Source organism: Lynx rufus, unplaced genomic scaffold (genome assembly GCF_022079265.1).
Source record: "Lynx rufus isolate CCGP_SWC_20201006 ecotype Redwood Valley unplaced genomic scaffold, mLynRuf1.p SCAF_8, whole genome shotgun sequence".
Lineage (NCBI taxonomy): Eukaryota > Metazoa > Chordata > Mammalia > Carnivora > Felidae > Lynx > Lynx rufus.
In genome coordinates, this window is record NW_025814896.1 from 115,019,941 (window position 1) to 115,043,948 (window position 24,008).

At 32.7% G+C, this 24,008-nt stretch overlaps 1 protein-coding gene across 4 annotated transcripts in view; it reads left to right on the forward strand.

Moving 5' to 3' along the window:
- Nucleotides 1-15,094, forward strand: part of MEMO1 (mediator of cell motility 1) — a 126,647-nt gene extending 111,553 nt beyond the window's left edge. For all 4 annotated transcript variants that reach the window (XM_047067493.1, XM_047067492.1, XM_047067490.1 and 1 more), the window contains 3 exons: nt 2,960-3,036; nt 12,967-13,071; nt 14,422-15,094. In XM_047067493.1, the coding sequence (XP_046923449.1) occupies nt 2,960-3,036; nt 12,967-13,071; nt 14,422-14,553 (314 nt within the window). In that variant the 3' untranslated portion in view covers nt 14,554-15,094. The remainder of the gene's footprint in view (nt 1-2,959; nt 3,037-12,966; nt 13,072-14,421) is intronic.
- Nucleotides 15,095-24,008: the final 8,914 nt, after the last annotated feature.

The following is a 24,008-nucleotide window of genomic DNA, read 5'->3' on the forward strand; positions in this document are numbered from 1 at the left end:
ATGTTAGAAGTATTATAAAACAAATGTCTGATCATGAGTTATATGAAATCATAATATATTTTAAATCAATAAATATTTGATTAAAGGTGCATTTGATAAACAGTGTATTGTGCTAGTGTTGTCATGTCTCTTATTTCTCACTAAATAAAATCTGGATAAACTTCTTTTTAATAATTAGATACAAAAGTGTTTTTTTTTTTTGCATTCAAATTCCAAGAGGTGTGTAGCTAAAGTGTGTGCATGCATGAGCGCGTGCACACCAACCCACACCTACACAACCAACACTACATGTAGGCTAGGATGATGTAAACTATTTACTTCACAACCAACACTACATGTAGGCTAGCGTGATGTAAACTATTTACTTCAGATTAGATGTTTTCTGTGTGTGTAGTGACCAGAATGAATTACTCAAGTAATTTTTAAATGCTTGTACAATTTTCAAAAATTATTGTAAAGACAGTTTGAGCTGTTTAAGTAAGGTATTTTTTCAGTGTAGTAGCTATATGTAGTGTGGATTTAGCTACTTAGTCAGTATATTATTTAGAGCTCATAAGTATTTCTACTCAATTCTTCAGCTACAAAATGCAAGGTAGCTACCTAAAGAGTAGCAAGAGGTAGATAGCAAAATGTTAGAAACATTTGCTCATCAATCTTCTGTGTATTTTGTCCTTCTTTTTAAATCACATGCTGATTTAATATTTTAAAACATTTGAAACATTTTCTGTATTTTTCTCTTCAGAAGTAGCTTTTAAGTGAATGTTACATTGAAAACTGTCCATACGAACAAGGCAGCATTTTCAAGTAGTTACCCTTTTCACTTATGATTAAGGCAGGTTTGACCAACTTCATTCATTTGAAATGGCAGCTCCGAACTTGGAAATACGCAGAAAAGACTTTTCAGTAGCAAATGGTTATCACAAAGTCCATGCATTTTACTCTGCACCTGAAGAGTAGCAGTTTTCAGATTAGATAATTGTGTCCCAGTCACAGGGTTTATTGACAGCTAAAACTAATAGCTATTTCCTGAAGCAAGAAAAAGAATACATTAGTATAAACCTGAAGCAGTTCAAGTTCGAAGAATATTCACTGTGATTGCTTCCAAGGATATTACTCTTACTATAGTTGACAGTGAGTCAGAATTTTCTTGTCTAAGATTATTCATTTAATTGTTCATTCATTTCACAAATGATTTGGCATAACTCTATCAAAACAACTTTGAAATAGAAGTAGAAATTTCGTACTAATGAATTGAATCAATGAGTTATTGGGACAGGCTTTAGATTTGTCTTTGAGCCTTCCAATAGCCACCTGGAAAATAGGAAAAATAGGGTTATAGAGTTCTCATTATTAGGTAGGAGTAAGTACGTACATTCTGTAAAGAAAAACAAAACTAAGCCTAACTCTAAATTTTGAAAGAAATGTATGATGAGTTATTTAACATAGGGGCCTTGAGTGATGAATTGTCACTATGTAAGAATTTTTTCAGTGCAAGGACTGTAATGGATCTCACAGTTATGGCAACATTTAGTAATCTTCACTGTTTACAAAAAAAGTTGTTGTATCCAGAAAGCAGATAATCATCTTAGAATCCTATTGCTGATTCTAGGATATCATGAATTATAAGATGCAATACTGATTTAATAGAAGCTCTTGAGGGAAAGTAAGAACTGCTACATTGAGTAATTGTACATAGTAATGTATGTGAAAAGCTAAAATATAAAAGTTAAGGAAATACAGTATATTATAGAAAGATGACCATCAAATATGATCAACATCAACATGTAAAGGAAGTGTTGAGAACTATGATGTGTGGTTTTTTTTTTCCAAAAAAGAGCATCAAAGAAGTTTTTTTATTTTCCGTTGCTCATCATTTATAGTAAGATTAAACAGAAAACTTAGAAATCATAATTATCCAGCTGGAGAAACCCATCTTCTCGGGTGTGAAGATAATAATTGTATATGTGAACTTTGCTGTAAAAATGAAGCTACAAGACACATAGTGTGTGCATACATGACTGGTATACTCTAATACTTTTTAAGTGCATTGATGGATCCTTAAAAATGACTAAATACAAAAGTAATGAGTTCCTACATAGGCATCACAGAAATAAATACAAGTGTAGGTGTATCTGAAATACAACATAATCAGTGGAATAAGATAACCACAATTAGTTATGAATATATTTAACTTTTGGTTTTTATGTAACTATAGTAGGAAGCAAAATGTATTACCTGAGCCTTTTGTTTTCTGTCTTCTTTTCAAGCTTCTTCCATTTTACCCTCTCTTTCTTGGAGAAGAGCTAAACGTTGAATGTTCTGTGCTTGTACTCTTACTGAGATTTTGTCAGAGTAGGACTATTTATTATATTTATTCTTTTGTGCCTCCTATTTTAAGGCACCTGTATTGCTTTTTCAAGTAGAGAGTTTTTCAAAAATGAGATAAATTTTTTTATTGAGGTCATAAAAATCACATAAGCCATGTGTTTCTCTGACCTGCAATTTTTTTTTCTGTAATAGAGATCAAATCTTTGTACTTATCCAGCAAAAGCTAAGCTTCCATTGATTTGTTACATTGAGATAGTTTTCTTAAACCAAATTTCCTTGAATCGTATTCTTTGGGTTTACCTTCCGTTACAGACTGATACAATATGTTTAACATTGCTTCTAACTTTTAAGCTGTTTTGTTTCCTTAGTCTTTTGTATTGCTCGTCACTTTAAGGTTCTACAGTTTGAAATAGTTTTTAACATCATAAAACACTGTTGATATATCATTTCTTTATCACCTTCCCAAATATGCCTTTTATTTTTATGTACAAGGGCTCTTGGGAATGATTTTCTCAGAGGCTTAAGCTGTGCTTTGCCCTCCATGAGAACTGAAATTATTTGGTAAGCGCTTGCTTTCTTTTTAGCTTCTAATTTTTCCCTATTTTATTTTGTACATGATATTTGTTTCAAGGTCAAAGGTTCCGTTACAGTTACTATGATGAATCCCAGGGGGAGATTTATAGATCCATTGAACATCTAGATAAAATGGTAAGTCTTTCAGGTGTGGGTTTTAATGCTCTAAGGTGTTTTCTTTCATTTCAGTTTAGTGATTCAAGACTTAATATGTTGAATTATACAGTGGACTAATAATTCTTTCCCTACCTACCTAACTAAATGTGCAAAATATAGTTTATCATCATATGAATATTGATTATAAAAATAATCCCTTTTCTATTAGTTCAAATTTCCTTTATCTTTTTCTGATTAATGAGACTAAGAATAATTAGATTTGGATTTTAGATGCTATTTGGGGGAGTGTCTCAGGTTTAGGGAAGACAGGATACTAATGCCATTACTTATTTTTAAGCAGAAACAACCACAGCAAATTCTTAGTTTATTTTATTATTTAATTGTATCTTTTGGCCATTTGGATTTTCTGAAATGGTGTTTCATTTTGTTGTTTTATATATAGAATTTAAAAATATGATTGTATTCTTACATGGCCCAGGACTACAGTAGACATTGATCTTGCTGTCATTTTCCTTGAAGTAGTACAGTAGTCATAGTACTTGTTTTCATATTTAAAAAGTCATACAAATAATTTTGTTGTTTTTTTTTTTTTTACCTAAAATAGAATATTAAATATAGCAGATATCTCACTGATTGGAACAGAATATTAAATATAGCAGATACATCATTAATTTGAACAGAATACTAAATATAGATGAATCTCTAATTTGAACAGAATATTAAATATAGCAGATAAATCACTAATTTGCTCTGGCTTTTGACATCATTTTAGTTCCCTAGTCCTCAATTTGTCATCTCTAAGATAAGAGACTTGGAGTAGGTGGTCTCTAAATTGTCTTTAAACTCCATCAGACTTTAAGCCTGTGATCTGTTAAAATCAACTTTACCCCTGTTTGAAAAGCCTTATGCATATGTTTTAGTACAAGAATATTTAGTCTAAAGTAGATAAAACATTTTAGTAAAGAATCTGGATCTAAAACTATAGCTGGGCTATTATCTTGTATATTTTATTAAAGGCAAAATGGAATGAATGCAAATTTAGTTACTTAGGAGATTTTATCATATTTAAATTTATCTTGTTACTTGGATCTTGTAGATCCAATTATGTCTGAACACTTTTGCTTTGGAATTTTGTTTGGATTTTAATCTACTGACTTTTTTTTGCCTTTATGATGTTGTTGTTTCAGTTAATTCTTTTCTGGCTTCTCCTTCTGATCTTATTCTTCTGAGGCTTAGTGCTCACTTGCCTCAGAAAACTTTTCTGGTTCTGTTGTCATTTATTTTTCTCATGTAGCAAGTGGTTAATGGGTGTCTAATGCGTGTCTGGTACTGTGTGAAGTATTGCAGATGTTAAGAAGAGAAAACATTGTCTCCCACTTCATGGAACTTACAGTGTAGTCATTGAACAGACTTAGAAGCTATTATGGTGTAGAGATGTAAGAGATATTTAGGACACACACTCTCCTTATTGTTCCATGAAAATGACATACGTGTGCCTAGCTTAGGACTTTTGCCCTTTCTACACTCGACTGTCTCACTTACTCTGTGGCTTTGCTCTGCTTCACCTTCCCAATGGTACTGGCTGCCCTGTTTAATTTTGCATCATACCCATTTAGCATTCCCAATCCACTTAACCCTGCTGCAGTTTTTCTTTCAACAAACTAAATATTGTACTTATCACAGTTTTGTTAGGAAATTTATTTTGTTCTCTGACGTATCCAAAGTGCTTAGAGTCATGAGTAGAACATTAGTAGGTGCTCAATAAATATTTTTCAAGTGAATGAATTAGTGAATATAATCTTCCTCCATACATAATTAAATTAAGCAAATACCCTAACTGTAATATGAAAAAGAAATAAAAGGAAAGTAATTTATGATAAACTAGTATATTTTTTAATAGTGTAAGCACCCAGATGCCAACTATATTAGGAGACATTATGAAGTAGTTAAATGCTTCCACACTGTATCATTAATATAAGAGCTACCAATCCAGACCTAAACAGTTATTTTGTATTTGTGACTCACATTACTAAGCTGTGTTGCAGGGTGACTCAATTTCCCAAAATGGTGAATAATTCTTAGTACAGTTGTAACCTAAACAAAATATAGCCTTCCCTCAGTTTACGTGATATGGAAATTCCTGGCGAATCTTCTGTATATTAAAACCAGGCAAAACTTCTTAGTATTTATATGTAAAATAGGGTTAAGGGTATAAAGAATTATACATGATTGTTTCATCTATGTGGACATGTCAGAGTGCTTTGGGATGAGAACAGTTATTTGTGTGGAGGACAGTTCTGTGTTAGAGGACAATCAGTATCCTTGGACCCCACTCACTAAGTTCCCCAGTAGCGTCTTCTAATTATTGGGACTTCGCAAAAATATGCCCACAACTTTCCATTACGCCCCTATGGTAAACTGTCCTTCTATGACCCTACCCTACTTAAGTTTTCTTCTCAATATTAATTACTGTGTGACTTGTTATTTGTTGATTTGTTTGGTGATACCCTTCCCTATTAGGTTATAAGCTTTATGAGATCAGGATCTTTGTCCATTTTTTTTTTTTTTTCAGCCTTTCACTGGGTACTAAATATATATAGGTATTGAGTGAATCAATGGAAGAGTGGACAGGGTAGCGGTGAGAAATGAAGCTAGAGAATCTGGAGCAGGCTGTTTAAGGGGTATTAAATAGGAAAGTGATAAAATCAGATTGTATTTGAATAGATCACATAGCTGCTGTGTAGCAAGTAGGCTGGTGGGAGGTCAGAAGAGAAATCAGTAGACCAGTTTGGTAATCCAGGTGACAGATGGTAATTTAGACAGTGGATAGGGTGGTGATGGTGGAAGAGAGGGACAGAGTGGATATATTCAGTGTATTTAAGAGATAGATTGATGATAGGACTTGGAGATTGCTTGAACTTGCTGAGGAAGGAAGTATCAAGGATAGCTTCTAAATTTCTGACTTATGCTGCTGGTTGGGTGTTGGTACTATTCACTTAGGTTTAAAGCACAAGAAGATAGGACTGATGTTTTAGGAAGTAGGGAAATCATAAATCCCATTAAGGATGTGTTATATTTGCTGTTGCCTTTAAGATATCCAAGTGGACATGTCAGTCAGGTAGGCATTTGGATTTTCATTTTGCTAGTTATTTTTGAGTGCACTTACAGTCCTAGGCACTGTTGGAGATATGGCAGTAAACACACTTGCTCTCACAGAACTTTTTTTCTAACAGGAGGATATATATATATATATATATATATATATATATATATATATATATATATAAAATAAAGGTAAGGGTATGTATAAGTTAGTTTCCAATAGTGATATGTGCTATACAGAAAATATAGAAAGGGTTTTGAAATGGTAAATGATTTGAGTGATTGGTGACTGAGGGATTGTAGAAATACTTCCCTGAGGAGAGACATTAAGCTGAGACAGTGATGGTAAGAAGGAGCAAACCAAATTCAGATCTGAGGAGTGAGCATTCTTGACAGAGGGAACTGCCCGTGCAAAGATGGGAAAGAGGCTGGTGTGTGAAGAAAAGGAAAAAAAGGACAGTGTCGCAGGAGTGCAGTAGGTAAGGCTAAGAATGGTACAAGCTGTGGCAGGAGGGACAGACAGAGAGCAGATAATGGAGGACTTTATATTCTAGGGTAAGAAATGTATGTAAGTACAAGGGGAAGTGAAAATGATGTAATCACATACTTTTAAAGGTTATTCTGGTGGTTGTGTAGAGGATGGATTCTACATAAGGTTCAAGAGTAGTAATGATGGACATGGGCAGTAGTTGAGGGGAGAGATGATAGTAACTTGGACTAGGGTGGTATAAGTGGATATGGAAGGAAGTTGGTAGATTTGAGATCTCTTTCAGAAGTATTAAACAGAGCTTTGCTAAGGAATTAACTATATTGGCTTGAAGCCCAGAGAATAGGCCTGGAGTAAGTTTGAGAGTTCTAACAGGGAGATGGTAATCAGAGCCAGACCAGAGGTAAGATTGTCTACTATAGTAATCCTTAACCTTATCTTTATAACCTAAATCATCCATGGAACTTTTTCAAAATAGACTTGCCCGTACCTGCCCCAGGAGATCACCTTTTGGTAGTATGGAAAGAGTCCTAACATCTTTTTACTCCTAAATTTGCTTTGTTAGGTGAATTTAAACTGTCTTACTATAGCCCCTAATCTGTTTAAGTAGAACAAAATTTCCTATTTATCTGTCTTCCCTTGTTTTCTATTCAGCTCTTTAAATCATTAGTCAACTTTAATTAAGCAACATTTAATTTTGCACAGGTAAGAATTTGTGAATCCATGAATTGATGCTTTTAGCACAGAGAGATGTTCTCCCCAAAATATTAGTTTACCCAGTGCTCTGAAGTCACCAAACATAGTGCCATTCTTTGGAACTCTCTAGAACTGTGGTCACATTTAAAAACTTTAATATTATTTATTATTCTATGTGTGTGTATATATATATGTATATATATTTATATATAAATATCCGTACTTAATTCTTTTAGTCTTCTTTTTTTTTTTAATTTTTTTAAATGTTTTAATTTTATTTTTTGAGACAGAGAGAGACAGAGCATGAACGAGGGAGGGTCAGAGAGAGAGGGAGACACAGAATCTGAAGCAGGCTCCAGGCTCTGAGCTGTCAGCACAGAGCCTGATGTGGGGCTTGAACTCATGGACTGTGAGATTGTGACCTGAGCTGAAGTCGGACGCTTAACTGGCAGAGCCACCCAGGCGCCCCAATTCTTTTAGTCTTCTAATTCTATATTGATTGTTAGCTATTATTAAGAGAAGTAGCTTTGTTTATCTTTCTTGATGTATATTATCAGTTAGGCAGATAGACCTTGGTTTCTTACTTTGAGGCAGAGCAAAAAGAGTAACATTTATCTGTTGGCATCATTCTCATAATTCTCCTGAAATTGTTGCCTTTTCTGGTAGCTTCTAAGTCTTTGAAATTAGAACTTTTGTTCAAAAGTATATGTAGAACCAGTAAGCTTAAGATTGGCTTCTAAGTCTGCATCCGATTTACCATACTTTAGATGTCCAAAATCACCAGGGCATAATTTTTAAATTTTTATTTAAATAGACTGGGATACAATTACTGAATATTGAGTATTTGCTTCTTATTAATATGTTTGAATTTGATATTTGATTTGATAGTTGACTTGGAGTCTGATTTTTGTGGTCCCTTTCTATTTATAGAATTTTTAAATGGCTCATAAGTGTTCCGTTCCTTTATTAGCGTGCTCTAAATTCAAGTTGTAAGTCAATTCTGGGGGATTGGAGTAAATGGGTTGAAATAATCAGAATGGCTAGTTCCATACATATAATCACGTATGTATGTCTTTATGCATATATGTATATATGTACACTCACTGTTAGACTCTTATATAACCTGATTTTTAACTGATTTATCTAACCAAATGGTGAATATCCCTCTGTATATTCCTTTTCCAAAGTGCCATTTTATGTTATAAATTATTTCATTCGAGAACCATATTTTAGTTTATGTGTGCAATCTTTTGAGAGCAAATATAATTGGATGGTTCTCTAGATGTATTAGCAAATGTTAGCAATTCTGAATTGTAATTATTATGCCTTTTGAAGTTTGATAAAATGAAAAACTATTTATAAAATTTTAGGTACAATCTGTTCAAAATTAGTGTGTAATAAAGTTTTGGCTCTTTTTTTGTTATCAGGAAAATCTTATTACATATAGTTACTAAAGTAAGTAAAAGGGTTTCTAGGTTCCAAAAGCAGAAGAAAAACAGCTTTTCCTCTTATTGCAAAATAATTATATCTCTAAAATTTGAATATCTTGGAATTGAATTATGTGAAAAAGATATGTAAAGAAAAATATATAGGAAAATAAACTGGATCTTCCAGATGTTGTAATTGGGGAAAAAAAAAGTAACTAGTTACAGGAGATATAGATTCTGGAAGTGTTACAATAGTATTGGCTCCTGATTATGTTTTTGGTAATTAGTACTTTGCAATTTCAGTAATCATAGTGACCAAAGCAGAACATACTTTAAGACATTGATTTTTGTGTACTTTGGAGATTATTTACTAGAAACATTAAAGATACATAAGTACATACATACATATCTTATATATGTCACATAACGTAATTTTTTTCTGTACCACTATTGATGTAGACCAATGTGTCATTATGGACATTGCTAGCTTATTTACGATTCGGCAAAGAGGATCTGAAAGTGTCATTGTAGCCATCTTTGTAATGTATTTTCCTTCCAAATTTATTAGTAGTCCTTTCATTTAATTTGAACTTGAGCTACTTTTCTTCCTATTCTTTTGTAAGTGAAATTGTTCATATTTGTCTACTCCTATTCTTTCTTGAACTTAGGCCAAGGTTTTATAATATCTTCTTTTAAGAGAGCTATTTATTAGTATGTTGCTTCTTAGCACTACTGTCTTTAGGGTGATTTTTTCCCCCATAAAACTTCTTTCACTCTAAGATTTTATCTTGTCGTTTCTTACAGAAAGCAGAATATTTCCTTTTCTTACCTTGCCTCCCTAAATGTATACTCATCTCTCTAATATATATATATATATATATATATATATATATATATATATATATCCTTACTTTAGAAAATGAGGCCTCAATGATAATATGGGATTAATTGTGTGTTTGTAGTAATAAAAAGACATGGTTTTAGTTCTTATGTCTTAAAGTCCTCTAAAAACGTTTGCTCCTTTTTTGTGCTTGTTACTTTAGAGGGAGATTGCTTCTGGGTGATAATATTTAAAACTAAATTAAATTTGGGACACCTGGGTGGCTCAATCAGTTACACATCTGACTTCAGCTCAGGTCATGGTCTCCCAGTGCATGTGTTTGAGTCCTGCATGGGGTTCTGTGCTGACAGCCCAGAGCCTGGAGCCTGCTTCCGATTCTGTGTCTCCCTCTCTCTCTGCGCCTCCCCCGCTCCTTCTCCTCCCTCCCCCACTCTCTCTCTCCCCCCTCCCTCTCTCAAAGATAAATAAACATTGAAAATTTTTAATTTAAATTAAATATCATATATAGATAAACTTTTTTTAAAAGGGAAGATTTTTGTTGTCTTAATCAGAGTCCTGAATTTTCAGCTTTGTCAGTTAAAACTGTGTATTCAGTTTAGGATTGCCACTTGGGATTTGACATTACAGGCTTTTTTACTCATTACTTGGAGAGTCAGCATAATGATAGATTCCCTCTGCCCTTGTCCCCCCTCAAGATAGAGAGTTAGCTTTCAGTCTGAGGATTTCTTGCTGAAGTTGCTAAATTTCTCAGAAACCCACATCGTGGTGGATATAGGCTTTTGGAGTTCATGATGTTTGTTTTGTATCTTAGATCCTCACTGCTTCATATAGATTTAAGTTCATGCCAACAGATTCTCAATGTGCTAGGCCCTAGGCAAGATTTTCATCACCTGGACTTCAGATTCTTTGATCATATCTTCTAGTATTTTAGGGAATAGAAGATTAAGCATATTTGAGAAGCACTTAGTTTCTTCATCTTCTGCGAATTTTGACAGTAGTATTAAATTAGCATTTTCATCTCCTTGGAATTTTGGTAACAGTAATTTAAAAATTGTTAGCATCAAAATATAAATATATACAAAAGAATATATGCCAATGTTCTGTATTACTTAATGGATATCCTCTTTCTCATTATCATTATTGCTGTTGTTTGCAATACTTTATGAATTTTCCAATTGGAGACTTTCACTCATGAGAAAAGCCTTATTTTTTCTCTGTATCCCTTTATAAAAGTGCATACCCTTTCACTATCTTTATTTGTCAGAGAATTGATTGTAATGGAATTCATTCTTGTCCTAGTAGGTATATAACACACTTCAGGGAATTAAAAATTTAATTTTAATCCCTTAGTTTTCATCATCTCAATTTTTTCTTTTCCCTTCTGTAATTTAACCATTTTGAACACGTTATTTAGTAGTGTCTTCTCTACATGTATAACTTTATATCTTTCTCTATGAAGCTTCTTGGCCAGCCATTTTGAATTCTTTGTCTTTAACAAATTTGAGCATTAAGTTTTCTTCTCTTTGAATTCTTCATGTCAATATATAAATGTGATAAGTTTGTTCAAAATGTACATTAAGATTTTAATATTAAAACATATAACAGAACCTCAGTGTTGCCTAATTTGCTAATGACTAGAATTCTATTTAAGGTAAGCTGTCCCAACTTCATCCAGAAACAATAAAAGTTCTCTCAAAATGTGTGTACCAGTTACAACTATGTGAGAGTATTTAAAGAATTGTCAGTAAAGAGTAAGTCAGTGAGAAAGAGCCTCAGATTAGAAATTTAGAGGCAAGCTTTTAACTGTTTTTTTTTTTTTAATGCCTCAGTTTCTTCATCTTGTAGGAAGTTATATCTTGATTATCCATATGTATGGAAGAGATTTGTAACTCCATCTCTGCATTACTACTTGGTTTGGAAATATATTGTGTCATTTTCTTTGTACCAGAATCATGATACTAATTGTTTATCTTAGGTTTAAGTTTTTGTTCATATTTCTCTGAACTTGCACCATATGTCACTGGAGACTGTTGACCTGGAAGCCTCCTGGTCTGTAAGGGAAAACAACTTAGCACATTAAACACTGGTTGTGGACAGATCTGAGAGTGGCTAATTGATGTGCAATCAATTGAAAGTTGATTACATACACACAACTATGTTTCAGATGTATTTGCAGGAAAGTGTGATGATGTTTATGAATGACTTGAATACTCTGAAAACAGGTTCTTTATAAAATTAAATTTTCATGCTGCCACTGCAGTACTTGTATGCAACCTACTGATCTACTGATTACTGTCATTTTTCAGATGAGTGTTCATCTGATTACTCTAGGTGCTTTTCCACTGCTGTTGTTTTAAAACTTGTTGAAATATGATTTAAAAACCACACAAAATATAGCAGTTGATTCCTTGGTTAAACCACAATTTACATTCCTCTCAGAGTATGTTAGTCCAGTCTGTTGGACACAAATGTAAAATATTTTACCTGAATTAGAAAACAAGGTAAGGTAATTGGTGAATGAATGAGAATCAGTGATTTATTTGCTTTATTAAAGGTGCTCTCTATTATTGTACTATGAACACATTATTTAAATGCATTTGCAGAGTATGGAATTTAGTGTGAATAAGTGTCCAAGTCATAGTGGTTGTTTTAATAATATTAATAAGATTTTTGATTCTGAATTAAAATCTTAAAAATAATGCATTATAGTTGAAAGTATAAAGAGAGAAAAAGATTTTTAAAAACTATTCAAAGAAGGACTATTTTGCTTAAGCATTTATCTTTTATGAGCTTTAAATTAATTAAAATATGGTAGCTTTTTCTTAGTTTGTGCTATCTTTTTATCACATACTGATAATTCAGAATGCCTTGCATGTTATGTTTAAGTGTATGTTATGGAATTAGCTAAATTATAATAAACTTTTAATTATTTATGCCAGTGGCAGGAGAAATATGGTGGTTATGGGGAAAACCCAGCCATATGTCAAATTTAATTTTAGATTTTATATGAACATTTTCACAGCAGATTTACTTTCGTAAATATATTTATATAAGAAAAATGTAAAATTGTGAAATGTTTGAGGATTGTGACCCAAGTGGTAACTGGTGATGGTGCTGTAGAAACATACCAGGAGGTCAGAAAAAACTAAAACTGAGGATTGGAAGTGTTCTGTTACTAAAGTATACATATTGTTTAGAGTTGACTATAATGAGATTACCTTTGATGAATGAGTTGGATATTTCACAAGGATTACTTAATGTATTTTCTTTACTTCTCTTTAACTAAAAAATTATGGTTTTTAGCTCTAAGTAACAGTTTTAAAATGTCATGAGAAAATAATAAATTATGTACCTTTTTCTTTGTCTTTCATCTTCTTTTTCTCTTCCTTTTTTAGGGTATGAGTATTATAGAACAATTAGACCCCGTATCTTTTAGCAATTACTTGAAGAAATACCATAATACTATATGTGGAAGACATCCCATTGGGGTGTTATTAAATGTGAGTATCCTTAGGAAGCCTTGATTTTTAACATTTGATCCTGTGATGTTTCAAAATATCTTAATTATTATCATCTGTGCTACCTTATTAGCATTGTTTTTAGGTATATATAGTAAATAGTCTTTTTAGTACACTTAAGATAATTTGGATTTCCATTATTTTGGTTACATGAATAAAGTTTTTACTGGAAGACAGGCCAGTGCTTTCTTTTAAATATAGAAAAATAATTTAGAATAGAAGCCTAGTTTTTCTCTTGACTCACAGCCATTATGTTCTTTACAAATAGAAGCAAAAGTAACCTTTGGTAATAAGTAACCTTATTAATTTTTTGGTTTTATTTAATGTTGTAGACTCCATAAAAAATAAACAGAAGATTCTGTTCTTGAACTTCAGATATTCATAATTTAGTAACACAAGACAGATGGCATGTATATATTTTTCTCTTTATAACAATAATATTTCATGTAAAGAGTAGTAAGAGGCAGAAGTTTCAGGTAGTTGGATTTTTGAAAGAGATAATAACAATAATTTTTCCTCTAATAAATAAAACAGTATGGCATTCCTGAAAGAAAATGTGAGACTTTTTAAGAAAGAAGAAAGTGTATATACTCAGGAATGAGAGGAGGAAGCAATAATGTGTTCATTGTTTGGAGAGGCAGAGAAATCATGGAGAAGGTAATGTTAGTCTAGAACAGGGTAGGGTAGGACCTTGAAGTCCAGTGTTCGTTTAGTGTGATTTGATTTAGTACATTGTGGATTTTTAGGAATGGTTTTCTCTTAAGCAGTATTGGCTGGAAGAAGAGCCTGTTCAGGGCTTTAAACTAATTCTTGAAATTTAAACTAGGTAAGCTGCACTAATTTCCTAAAGTCTGAATTGGAGCAAATAAAATTTTAATGAAGTAAATGATGAACTAATCCACAATTAAAGTAAAAATCCTGGTTTACCTCTTAGATTTAGAACTTAATTTATATATATATTTCACATTTCGTCAAACTTAGACAAAGAAGAGACCCCAGTATTTCATGACAGAAGTGGCTCCGATTTGGTTTAGAGAAAAGAGAGGTATATTTTTCTTGAAAGTGGCCTTATTAAATATAATAAAGGTAGGGTGAAAGATGACTGATACTTATCAAGAAGCTAGGTTAGTAGAAGTTCTTTGAGAGAATGAAATAAGGAGTCCTCTGTTTTACCTATTTAATATGTAACAAGATATTCAAGAAACAAATCAAGAGAAAAGAATCTAGGCTTCAGCTGTGAAGCGGACAAAGTTAAGCCACCAACACATTCAAAGAGTACTTACTTTTTTATTATGAGGTCTGTTGTAACTAATTTTTCTTTCCCCCCCCCAGGCTATCACAGAGCTCCAGAAGAATGGAATGAATATGAGCTTTTCCTTTTTGAATTATGCCCAGTCAAGCCAGTGTAGAAACTGGCAAGACAGTTCAGTGAGTTATGCAGCGGGAGCACTCACGGTCCACTGAAGCTCTGAATCCTCAGGGATGCCACCTGCACATACTCATTCTCTGTCCGGGGTCCCAGCCTAGCCCTTACCAAGATACTGGTCCTGGTTTGGGGGGATTCTGAAACCTCAAACTAATAGAACTTTCTTCTCTTCTTTTCTAGTAGGTGTAGTCCTTCCTTAATTTCAACTCATTAAAAAATGCTTTATAGTTTAGGGCAGTGGAAGGAAGGCTGGCATCAAAATATTTTGATCAAAAAAGATGGCAATGTAAAGGCCCAGTTGTGGGAGACAGTTTTTTTGAGAGTAACTTGTAAAGCATTTACCATATCCTAAATTTGCACTCTTTGCAGACTTGTGCACATATATTCCGCTTTCAGAATAGTTTTGCAAATTGTACACAAACAAACAAAAAAGGGTGGAAGCTTTTTAATAAAGAAATTGCATTTATAAATGATCTGTATTAGAATATAATAAATCTCCAGTTATAGTCAATTACTACCCGTGTTGTACAACAGATACCTTCTATTTTAGTTGCTAATAAAGGGCTACACAACTCAAAATAGTCTGATTTAAACTTATTGCTCTGTGGTACATAAAAAAATTGTTTTTTTATTAATTCCATCTCAGAATTTTTATGTTAAAAGTGGTAACTTCAGCTCATGTAGAGATATGTTAGGATGTATTTTATTTTTTACATATTTATGTGATTTTTTTTATCACAGATAGAATCATATTTTAAAGTTAGCTTTTAAAATTACATATAGTTTGCCTTTTTGTGTGTGACATCACTTTGTGTCATTACTATATTGTAACGATATAAATTCAAGATTGGTAAAAGAATGTAGATGTAGTCCTTTCCTTCAAAGATTGTGTTTGATAGGCACTAGTCTGCAAATGAGGAAATGTTGGAGAGTATTCTTAGTGATTTTCAAATCATTGCAGACCAAACACTACTGCTATGCCTTTGTAGTGCTTTTAAGCAGTTTGACTCTCTATTTGAATTTATAGCAAGAAATCATTAACAATAACAAAAACAAAAAAAGCCACTGGATTTTCTTACAGTTCTACAAATTTTTTTGTCATGATTTTTGGTGCGGCTCTTCCAACTAAAATAATGGTATGGTGTTGTATTTCTTTTTTTAGCATAGACCATTCCTAGTCACTTCGGGGGGAAAAGATATATAAATATATATAATTTGATTAGTTAATTATTGGCCACCATGCATGTATTAGATTATACCTGTTTCAGTATAACACTGGGTATCTACATCACACTGGAGAGCATTTGTATCTTCAGTCTTATGCCGGAATAGCACAATTTTTAGATGCCTTGCACCAATTTTATTTAAAGATTTGCATTTCTTAGTTACTAAATATCAACTTTCTATACTCAAGAATTGAGAAAAAATAATGTTTTGGATTCAAAATTACCCACCTATATGTGTATGGAAATTATACTTGTACACGTTAATGATTTATTTCCCATCACTTAGGTATACTTTTGAGTACCATAAATATTTATTCCTTATTTATTATACAGACTATAAACATTTTAAACTTGACTACAGAGTGCATTTTTATTATTTTCTGAGTATAAAATGGATACATGATTATTATAGAAAATTTAGAAAATACTGAAAAGGATAAAGAAGAGAAAAAATTGTCTGCAACTTCACTATCCAGAGATAACGCTGTTAATATTTTTTGTATTTCCTCTCAGTCTTTGTCTATGCTATTTATATGTATGAGTGTGTATATGTGTTTGTGTGTGTGCATAATAACAAAATTGAGATTATATTGACCATATAGTTGTATATCCTACTTTTTATAACTTCCTAAGTACTCCCCCATATCTTGGAAAGTGTGATTTTTAAAAAATGGCTGCCTAATATTTTATTGTATGAATATATACCATAATCGAACCAGTTCTCTCTTGGGATATCAGATTGTTTCTAGTATTTCACAATTATAAATAATAGTGGGATGAACATCTTTGTATGTGAAATTTGAACTGTATATTAGACTAGTTCTTAAGGATATATTCATGGGAGTGGGATAATTGGTTTAGATGGTGAGAACTTTTTAGGCACTTTAAATATGGCCAAATTACCCTTCAGAAAGTTTGTACCAAATTAGCAATACATGACTACCCATCATACTTCCCCTTCTCCACTATTGATTATTATTTTCTAAATTTTTGACAATTTGTTAAGCAAATAATTGGTTGTACTTTTGATCATTCTAGTAAGAGTGGCTTTACCGTGAATACATTTTTTTTTCCTTCTGTGATTTTGTAGTTGATTGATTAATAGAAAACATGAGAGGATTGCTTAGCTTGAGTGGGTGACACCCCTGTGAATATGTTTACTGTGCATTTGAAACTCTGGAATATTTCACCATCACTCTACCCTTTCCTAGAATATGAGCATATCTTTCATACTCAATTATGAAGTAGAAAGAGTTCCAAACTGGTAGTTGAGTACTGGATTCTAGTTCAGTCTGTGCCACTGTTGAGTTCTCTTACCATAAATATTTTGTGTTCTATTGAGACATTCTCATCTGTAAAATGTGGAAGTGATCTTTTAAGGACATTTTTGTATCAAAGTATTTTAGTGTTGGGACTATTCTTTAGAGATTCTGGTGTCACTTAAATGTTAAAAAGCTACATGATTAAATTAGATTAGAAGTTTTATCTAATTTCAACTCTGCATACATAAAAATGAAAGTCTTAACACAAAAGGGAAATTAATTTGCATAATTCAATACAGTTACTATTACCTAAATAATAAGCTTTTCTACTTTAAGTGCCTTAAAAGTGTTTTGTATTTGAAATCTAAAATGTAAAGGAAATTATTATGTAGTTCTGTACAGTTTCTTCTTTATTATGTACTTGTGAGTTATTTGCAGCAACTTTTTTTTTAACCGTAGATTGCACAGAGCAGTATATTCATGGATTCTTCACTATTCTACTAGTGAGGCGTTGGGAAATGTATGTTAAAGATTAGCTCAGTGAGCAGGTAAGTAAATGCTTTGTCTTGGGTGGGCAACAAATCTTCATACAGAGTAGGATAAAGGACTATTCAGATATCCCAGTGTTTATATTTAGATACTCCAGTGTGGGTGGTATGTCCAGAGTTAGTCATTGATTATTGTTGCAGGTCACACATTTTTCTTTGCCAGTAAATAGTTTATTGCTCTAGATTAGACGTTGGCAAATGTTTTGTGTAAAGGGCTAGATACTAAATTTTGGGGGTTTGCAGGCCATATAGTCTCTGTCCCAACTATTCACCTTTGCCACTTGTAGCACAAAAGCAGCCATAGGCAATATGTATGTGAATGGATGTGGCTCTGTTTCACTCAAACTTTATTTACACAAAAATACAGCTGGATTTGGTCCATGGGCCATAGTTTGCTATCCCCTGTCCTAAATATTGTAGTTTACTTGTAGTTCAAATATTGGTCAGTAATTTAAACTGCAACAAATGATTGTAAGTTTATATTATCCCATATCTCTCTTAATTTGATGTAGTCTACATGGCTGGGTTTGAGTGTTATGTAGAATTACAAAGATAAGTAAGGAAGTGGGTAAAGGAAACTGGGAGGTCTTAGGAGCTAGTGTTAAAGCACTTTGAAGCCCTTTCATTTGCTGAAGTCCATTGAGAGTTTTGCTTTGCTACCAAAAATTAAAAGAGTGATGAGTGGAGGTTGTGACTGGTTGTTGCAAATTATAGAAATTATTTTAAGCCCTTGGCTATGTAGATGGTATTAGAAGATGGATGAGATGAACCTTTTACCTGAGTATTCTAGGCATAGACCAATAATTTAAGAGATATGGTAAAATGTGACTCTATTTTGTGACTACCATCTTTCATCACCATCCCTTAATATTTAACCCCCCACTCCCACCCTGCCCAATATTTAGTTGATGGGAAAATTACTACACTGTTTTGGTCTCATTTACTCTGGATCACTGAAAACTTCATCAAAGATTAGTATTAGTCCATAGACTGGCAGTTGGGTAGTGCTGGGGTATGGTTGCTTGAAAGACCTAGTGTGGTTGTAGAACTATTACTGATTAGGAGGTGTAATAAACCACATGCAGCCTGACATTCAGTCTAAAACGTGTATATTATGTTGAATGGTAAGTGCTACATATTAAGGGGGACATTATGAACTATAGTGTTCATAGGGAAGCATCTGGAATGATGAAAGTCGTGAGTGCTATAGAGAGTGGATGTAGTTAAAGAAATTGATAATATTTATTTTGGAGAAGATAAGTTTAAAGAGAGGGAGTTCCCCCCCCCCCAAATACTTGATTACCATGTGTAGGAAGGAATAGAGTTGTTCTTTGTTGTTCTTGGTGGAAAAATTAAGAAATGGAAGTTTCTGGTTCCACATTTAATGTTCTGTGTGAGAATTTTTAAATGCAAATCAGCTGTGTCCTCATAAAAGCATTGGAAGTACTCAAAAGCTAGATCAGTGGTTCTCAGAGTAGCATCCTTTACTTTCAGCATCACCATCATCCTGGGTATATTATTGGTGTAGATCTAAAATGATGGAACACCAAGCTGAAAAAAAGCTAATGGAATTAGTACAAATAAAATGGAACTTACTTCATGTGTATAAAATTATCAAGGGCAGTAATTTTTAAATAAAAATTGATTTTGATCATTTAACACTAACTTTCAACATAGATTATGAATTGATTGTTACATGTTAGTGGAAGAACACTGGACCCTTAGAATAATTAATATACTTTTGTTTTAGTTAAAACATTTAAATATAAGCTAGAAGTTTCTATTTACTAAAATAAATTTAAGTTGTTCTTTAAATCATTGACTTAACTTTGTTAAACAGGTGCTTCTTCAACATTAAAACAGCCATAACCATAGCAGAAGAGGGTGTTGAGGGAGCTTGCTCTTTTTATACATGTGAATGTCCGAATATTAGGAAGGGAGCCAAGAGCAGCTGGCAGATAAATTTCCTCTGCCTTCTTTCTCTTTTACTCTTAAGTACGACTGAGTGACAGGTCACACTATTATTGACTGTGCTGTATTTGGTAAAAGTACTTCAAGTGATGCTGGTAACTGGGACTTCTGTCTTTTTAAAGTCACTGTTGTGGATGGAATTTGTTTGCCTATCATGAGTTCATTGATAAATGCTGCTTTTGGGGGTACTATGTGAAATTTAGAGTTTTAGGTTTGCTGTTTATTTAAAGGTTCTCTGGGGGATTTCAGAGTGGTTTGTGCCCAAGATGTGTCACATTTATTGCTTATGTGTGTAAGTTTAACTCTAATACAAGGTTTTTGCCAACACCCTATAAAAGAATAGAAAAAACTTTTAAACCCAATTCTTCTGATTTTGAAAGCCATAATTTAATACAATTGGTTTTTCATTATAAAATGTTTAAATGTGTATTTCATACTGTACAGTGAGGTTTTAACTTTACTAGCTGTAGTCCTATTTTTTTCCTGTCATCCTAGTAGTGAAACCAAAGAGCATATAAATACCATTATTAAGCTATTGAAGACCAAGTGTATTTGGCTGTGTGCAAGACCTGACTTCTGGTCTTTAAATCGGCCAGTGCAACTTTTCGAAAATATTTTAATTTTTCTGACCACCGTATTCTCTAAATTACTTACTGAACGTGGTGTTATATACATTTAAGTAAGAAATACTAGAACATGTTGAAAACTCAAAAAAAACCCAACACAAACACTAGAATGATATATAAATGACATATGAATGACAGAGTTTTGTGAGTTTTTAAATTAAATACTTAGACTGTTGAAGTAGATAGATTTAACAAAAGTATTTTTAGCTTAACAGTTTCATAAATGGAATTTTTTCTAAGTTTTCTTTTCTATTAAAATTTATCCACTTGAATCTAATATAATAGACAAAATTTGTTCGATTTTGATGAATTTTAAAGCAAGGAGAACAAAAGAGAGTTTTCATATGAAGTGTTTTCTGAAGGACAGGAAAGTATAATCCTTTTAATTGGAAGCATTTTTTAATTGGATTTTTCCATTTTCAGTTTTTAATTGTGGAAACCAGCTTCCTTACTGATTTTAAAAGATGGTAGAATTTAATATTCCCAGGCTCTTTGTAGTGCCAAATGAAATGAATGATAGTGTAAGTGATCTGGTAAATTTGAAACCACTGGCCCAAGGTCCTTAGTTCATATTTTACAGTATCTTTTGGTGTTTACTGGTATTTAGAAGTGTTACAAAGTTTTAAAAACAGTAATTAAAATGTGCTTGAGCTGCTTGCCCAATGACATGTTGAGCCAACTCTCAACTAGTAAGATACTATAGCTTCTTTTTCACTGGAATTCATTTTCAGCTTTGCTGATGAGTTGCTACGGATTTGCTGAAACAAGTCACTGCTCTTTGCTAGAGCAGAGTTTCTTTCTTTATTAATGTGAGTTAGAATTGAATGATATGACCCCTTTCCACCTTTGACTTTTTATGACAATAATAATACCTTATTATTAAATATATTGTACTTTTAATTTTTAAAACGTTTCACAACTTTTTCTTTCCTCTTAGTCTCTACAATAAGTAGGCGAGACATTATTACTTTATTATTGATAGAGAACCTGATGCAGGCCCATACAAATAATATGACTTACATGAATTTGCATGGCTGGTTAGTAATCAGAGCAAGGACAAGAACTCAGTTCCTCTAATTTTCAGTCCTATGTGTTAGAAATGCTATACCTTACTATTACTACTCTATGTTTTGTTTTTGGTGCTGGCTGTTTGAGATATGTTAAATTCAAATAGTAATGGGATTTTGCAACTTTAATAAAAATGGGAATCATTCATGTACATGTCTACTTTGATTAATTTAGGCAAAAATAGACTTCTTTTGGTAGATTAAAGTACTCCATACTTTTACTAACTCTGAAGACTTCTATTTTCTTTTCTCGGAAGTTTAAGACCTAAAAATTCTATTCTGTTGCTTGCCATCGTTAAAATGCACCGCTGGTTTGTAATGGGACACTGACAAAAGTGAAATTTAGGTTATTTGGTATGTGAATTACTGATGGTGAGACTTTGCAGCAAACGCTTGGCTCTCACCCTTCCAGTCCATGCATAGAGTGTCCTGCAAGCACCCGTGACTCTGCCTTGGATTGTCTCATCTGTACACAGGGCAGATTGGAAATGCTAGGAAGATAATGCCTTGGGAGCAGCCCTCAGCCAGTGATGGACGGGAGTTGGAGGATAATTATTCTAGCTAACTTGCCCTTCTGGTGATACTCTGAGGCGTATTTCACATTGCCTCTAAAGAGTTTCCAGTGGGACTGGACTTCATTGCCCACAGCAGGAAACTGTTAAATATGTATTCTTTATTTTCTTCCTCCTCTTCACTGTCTCACTTCCATGCCTTTATCCAGTGTTCCCTGGGATTACCTCCCAAATGAGCTTCTTGTTTTTTGAATTCTTGTCTCAGAGTCAGTGTCTGGGACCATCTAAAACACTTTTTCTTGAAAACACTTTTCACCTGGGAAGTAAGTCATTACTAGTATTCTTGTTAGATATGAAAGATTTCTTTAAAAAAAGACAATTATTTTGAACCAGATCTAAAACAAGTATTTTAGTGTTCTATTTTAGCTTGTCTCAAAATTATATCCATGTTTAATTTAATTTCCTTAGCTTCATTTCATAGCGAAGGAAAAACTCAAAGTAAAAACTCTTAGGTAGTAATACAAGCTAAATATCTTAGGTGGAAATCTTAAGAAGGACACAGTGAGTTACCTGTTTTGGTAGAAATTAAAAAGGGTTTGGTTCAACTAAAATTATAGATTATTTCCTACTTGGATCCTACTTTCTCGTTTCTTACCAGGGCCTGCTTATTCATAGTCAGGGACCAGGATTAACCTTGACTAACGCTGATTGTAAGGATAAATTTAGTTTCTGGATCATTTTCCCAGAGATTTTTCTATGATTCTCATTAAGTCCAAACTTTTTTGTGATCTTATTAAGGATTAAGGAATATGGAGTTTATAATTTGAATAAACTGTACATTAAATTTAGTGCATTGTAAGTTTATCTTTTATAGCTCTTTGATATCTTTTTTTGAATTAGGAATACTGGGTTTTACATGTTTTTAAAAAACAATGTGGGAAGCATTCATTTTAGACACATGTTAATTGTCAGTCTTCTTTCTTTTATCATGTAAAAATTGTGATATGTGTGTGAAATTTATGCTGTATTGATTTGGTTTGTGAAATGGAATATAGATGAATTTAAACAGGTTTATATTTCTGTTTTTTAGGGCCATTCTAAGATTAGCATGCACAAATATTTTCCCAAAGGAAAAACAAAATATTGGAAGAATATATTTTAATTAGTTATTCTGTTTACAAAATACCATCCTAAAACATCTCTGTATTTTTTTAAGAAAAATTCCAGAGAGTATATACATAGTGTTTTCCCCTCAGTGTAACTGCCTTGTGGTGCCTTCAAGATTCTACTGTGTTTTTGAGTACGTGACAGGACATTTGACCTTTGGGGTTATATTTGTCTGTTAGAAATGGTCAAAAGTCAGCGGGGTGATGAGATTGGACAATATGGTTTAGAGGGAAAAATGTTAGTGGTAAAAGAATAAGTCTGCCTTTCTCCTGGGATACATTAAACTGCCCTAAAGTGGAGACTCTCCACAATTTCGATAGTGGCATATTGGAATAAGCTTGTAGTCTGTTAAAGTAACTATTTGTAAAAATAATTTTTGTTACTTCAAAAAATTAATCTTGTTACTTTTTAGACATGTTACATCCAAGCAGCTGCCTAAATCCAGACAAGGCTTTGGCATTTCAGATATCTCAATATGATAGCTTGAAATCTGGTATAAGAACCAGAGATGATTTTTAAAATGTGTAAGAAAGCTGGCCCATTTCCTGAGCACTAAATATCGAAGTGATTAAAAATGGGGGATATCTTTTTATAAAGTCTTTACTGAAAGTTGACTTCTACAATGTGAACAATCTCATGATAACCTGATCAATAAAATAAGCTTAAAAAATTGTCTCTTTTCAAAAGTTAACATATTTTCTATCACCAGTAGGCCACTTATACAGTACTTCTGTATTAAGGATTTAAATACAACCTGGCCTTTTTAAGGTTCAAAAGTGCTCCCTGCCCTCCACTAATGTTAAGTACTTGTGTTGATTTGAAAATGTTGTGTTTCTGGATGTTTATTAATTTGATGAATCTTGCAGGGTAAGTCTTTTCCTGAAAGTTCTGCTTCGTACAATTGTCAGAGAAGATTAACTTGGATGAAACAATGATGCATGTTTTAACAGTTAAAAATTTGTAAAATTTCTGTTTAAAATCAAATCTCTATAACTGCCACAGATAACTTTATAATTTTTGTTCTCAGAATTATTTGTGTGTTAGGAAAATATTGTACCTTATAGTACCTGGTTTGCATTTTTTTTTCTGCTGTTTTAAAAAATCTTCACATTAA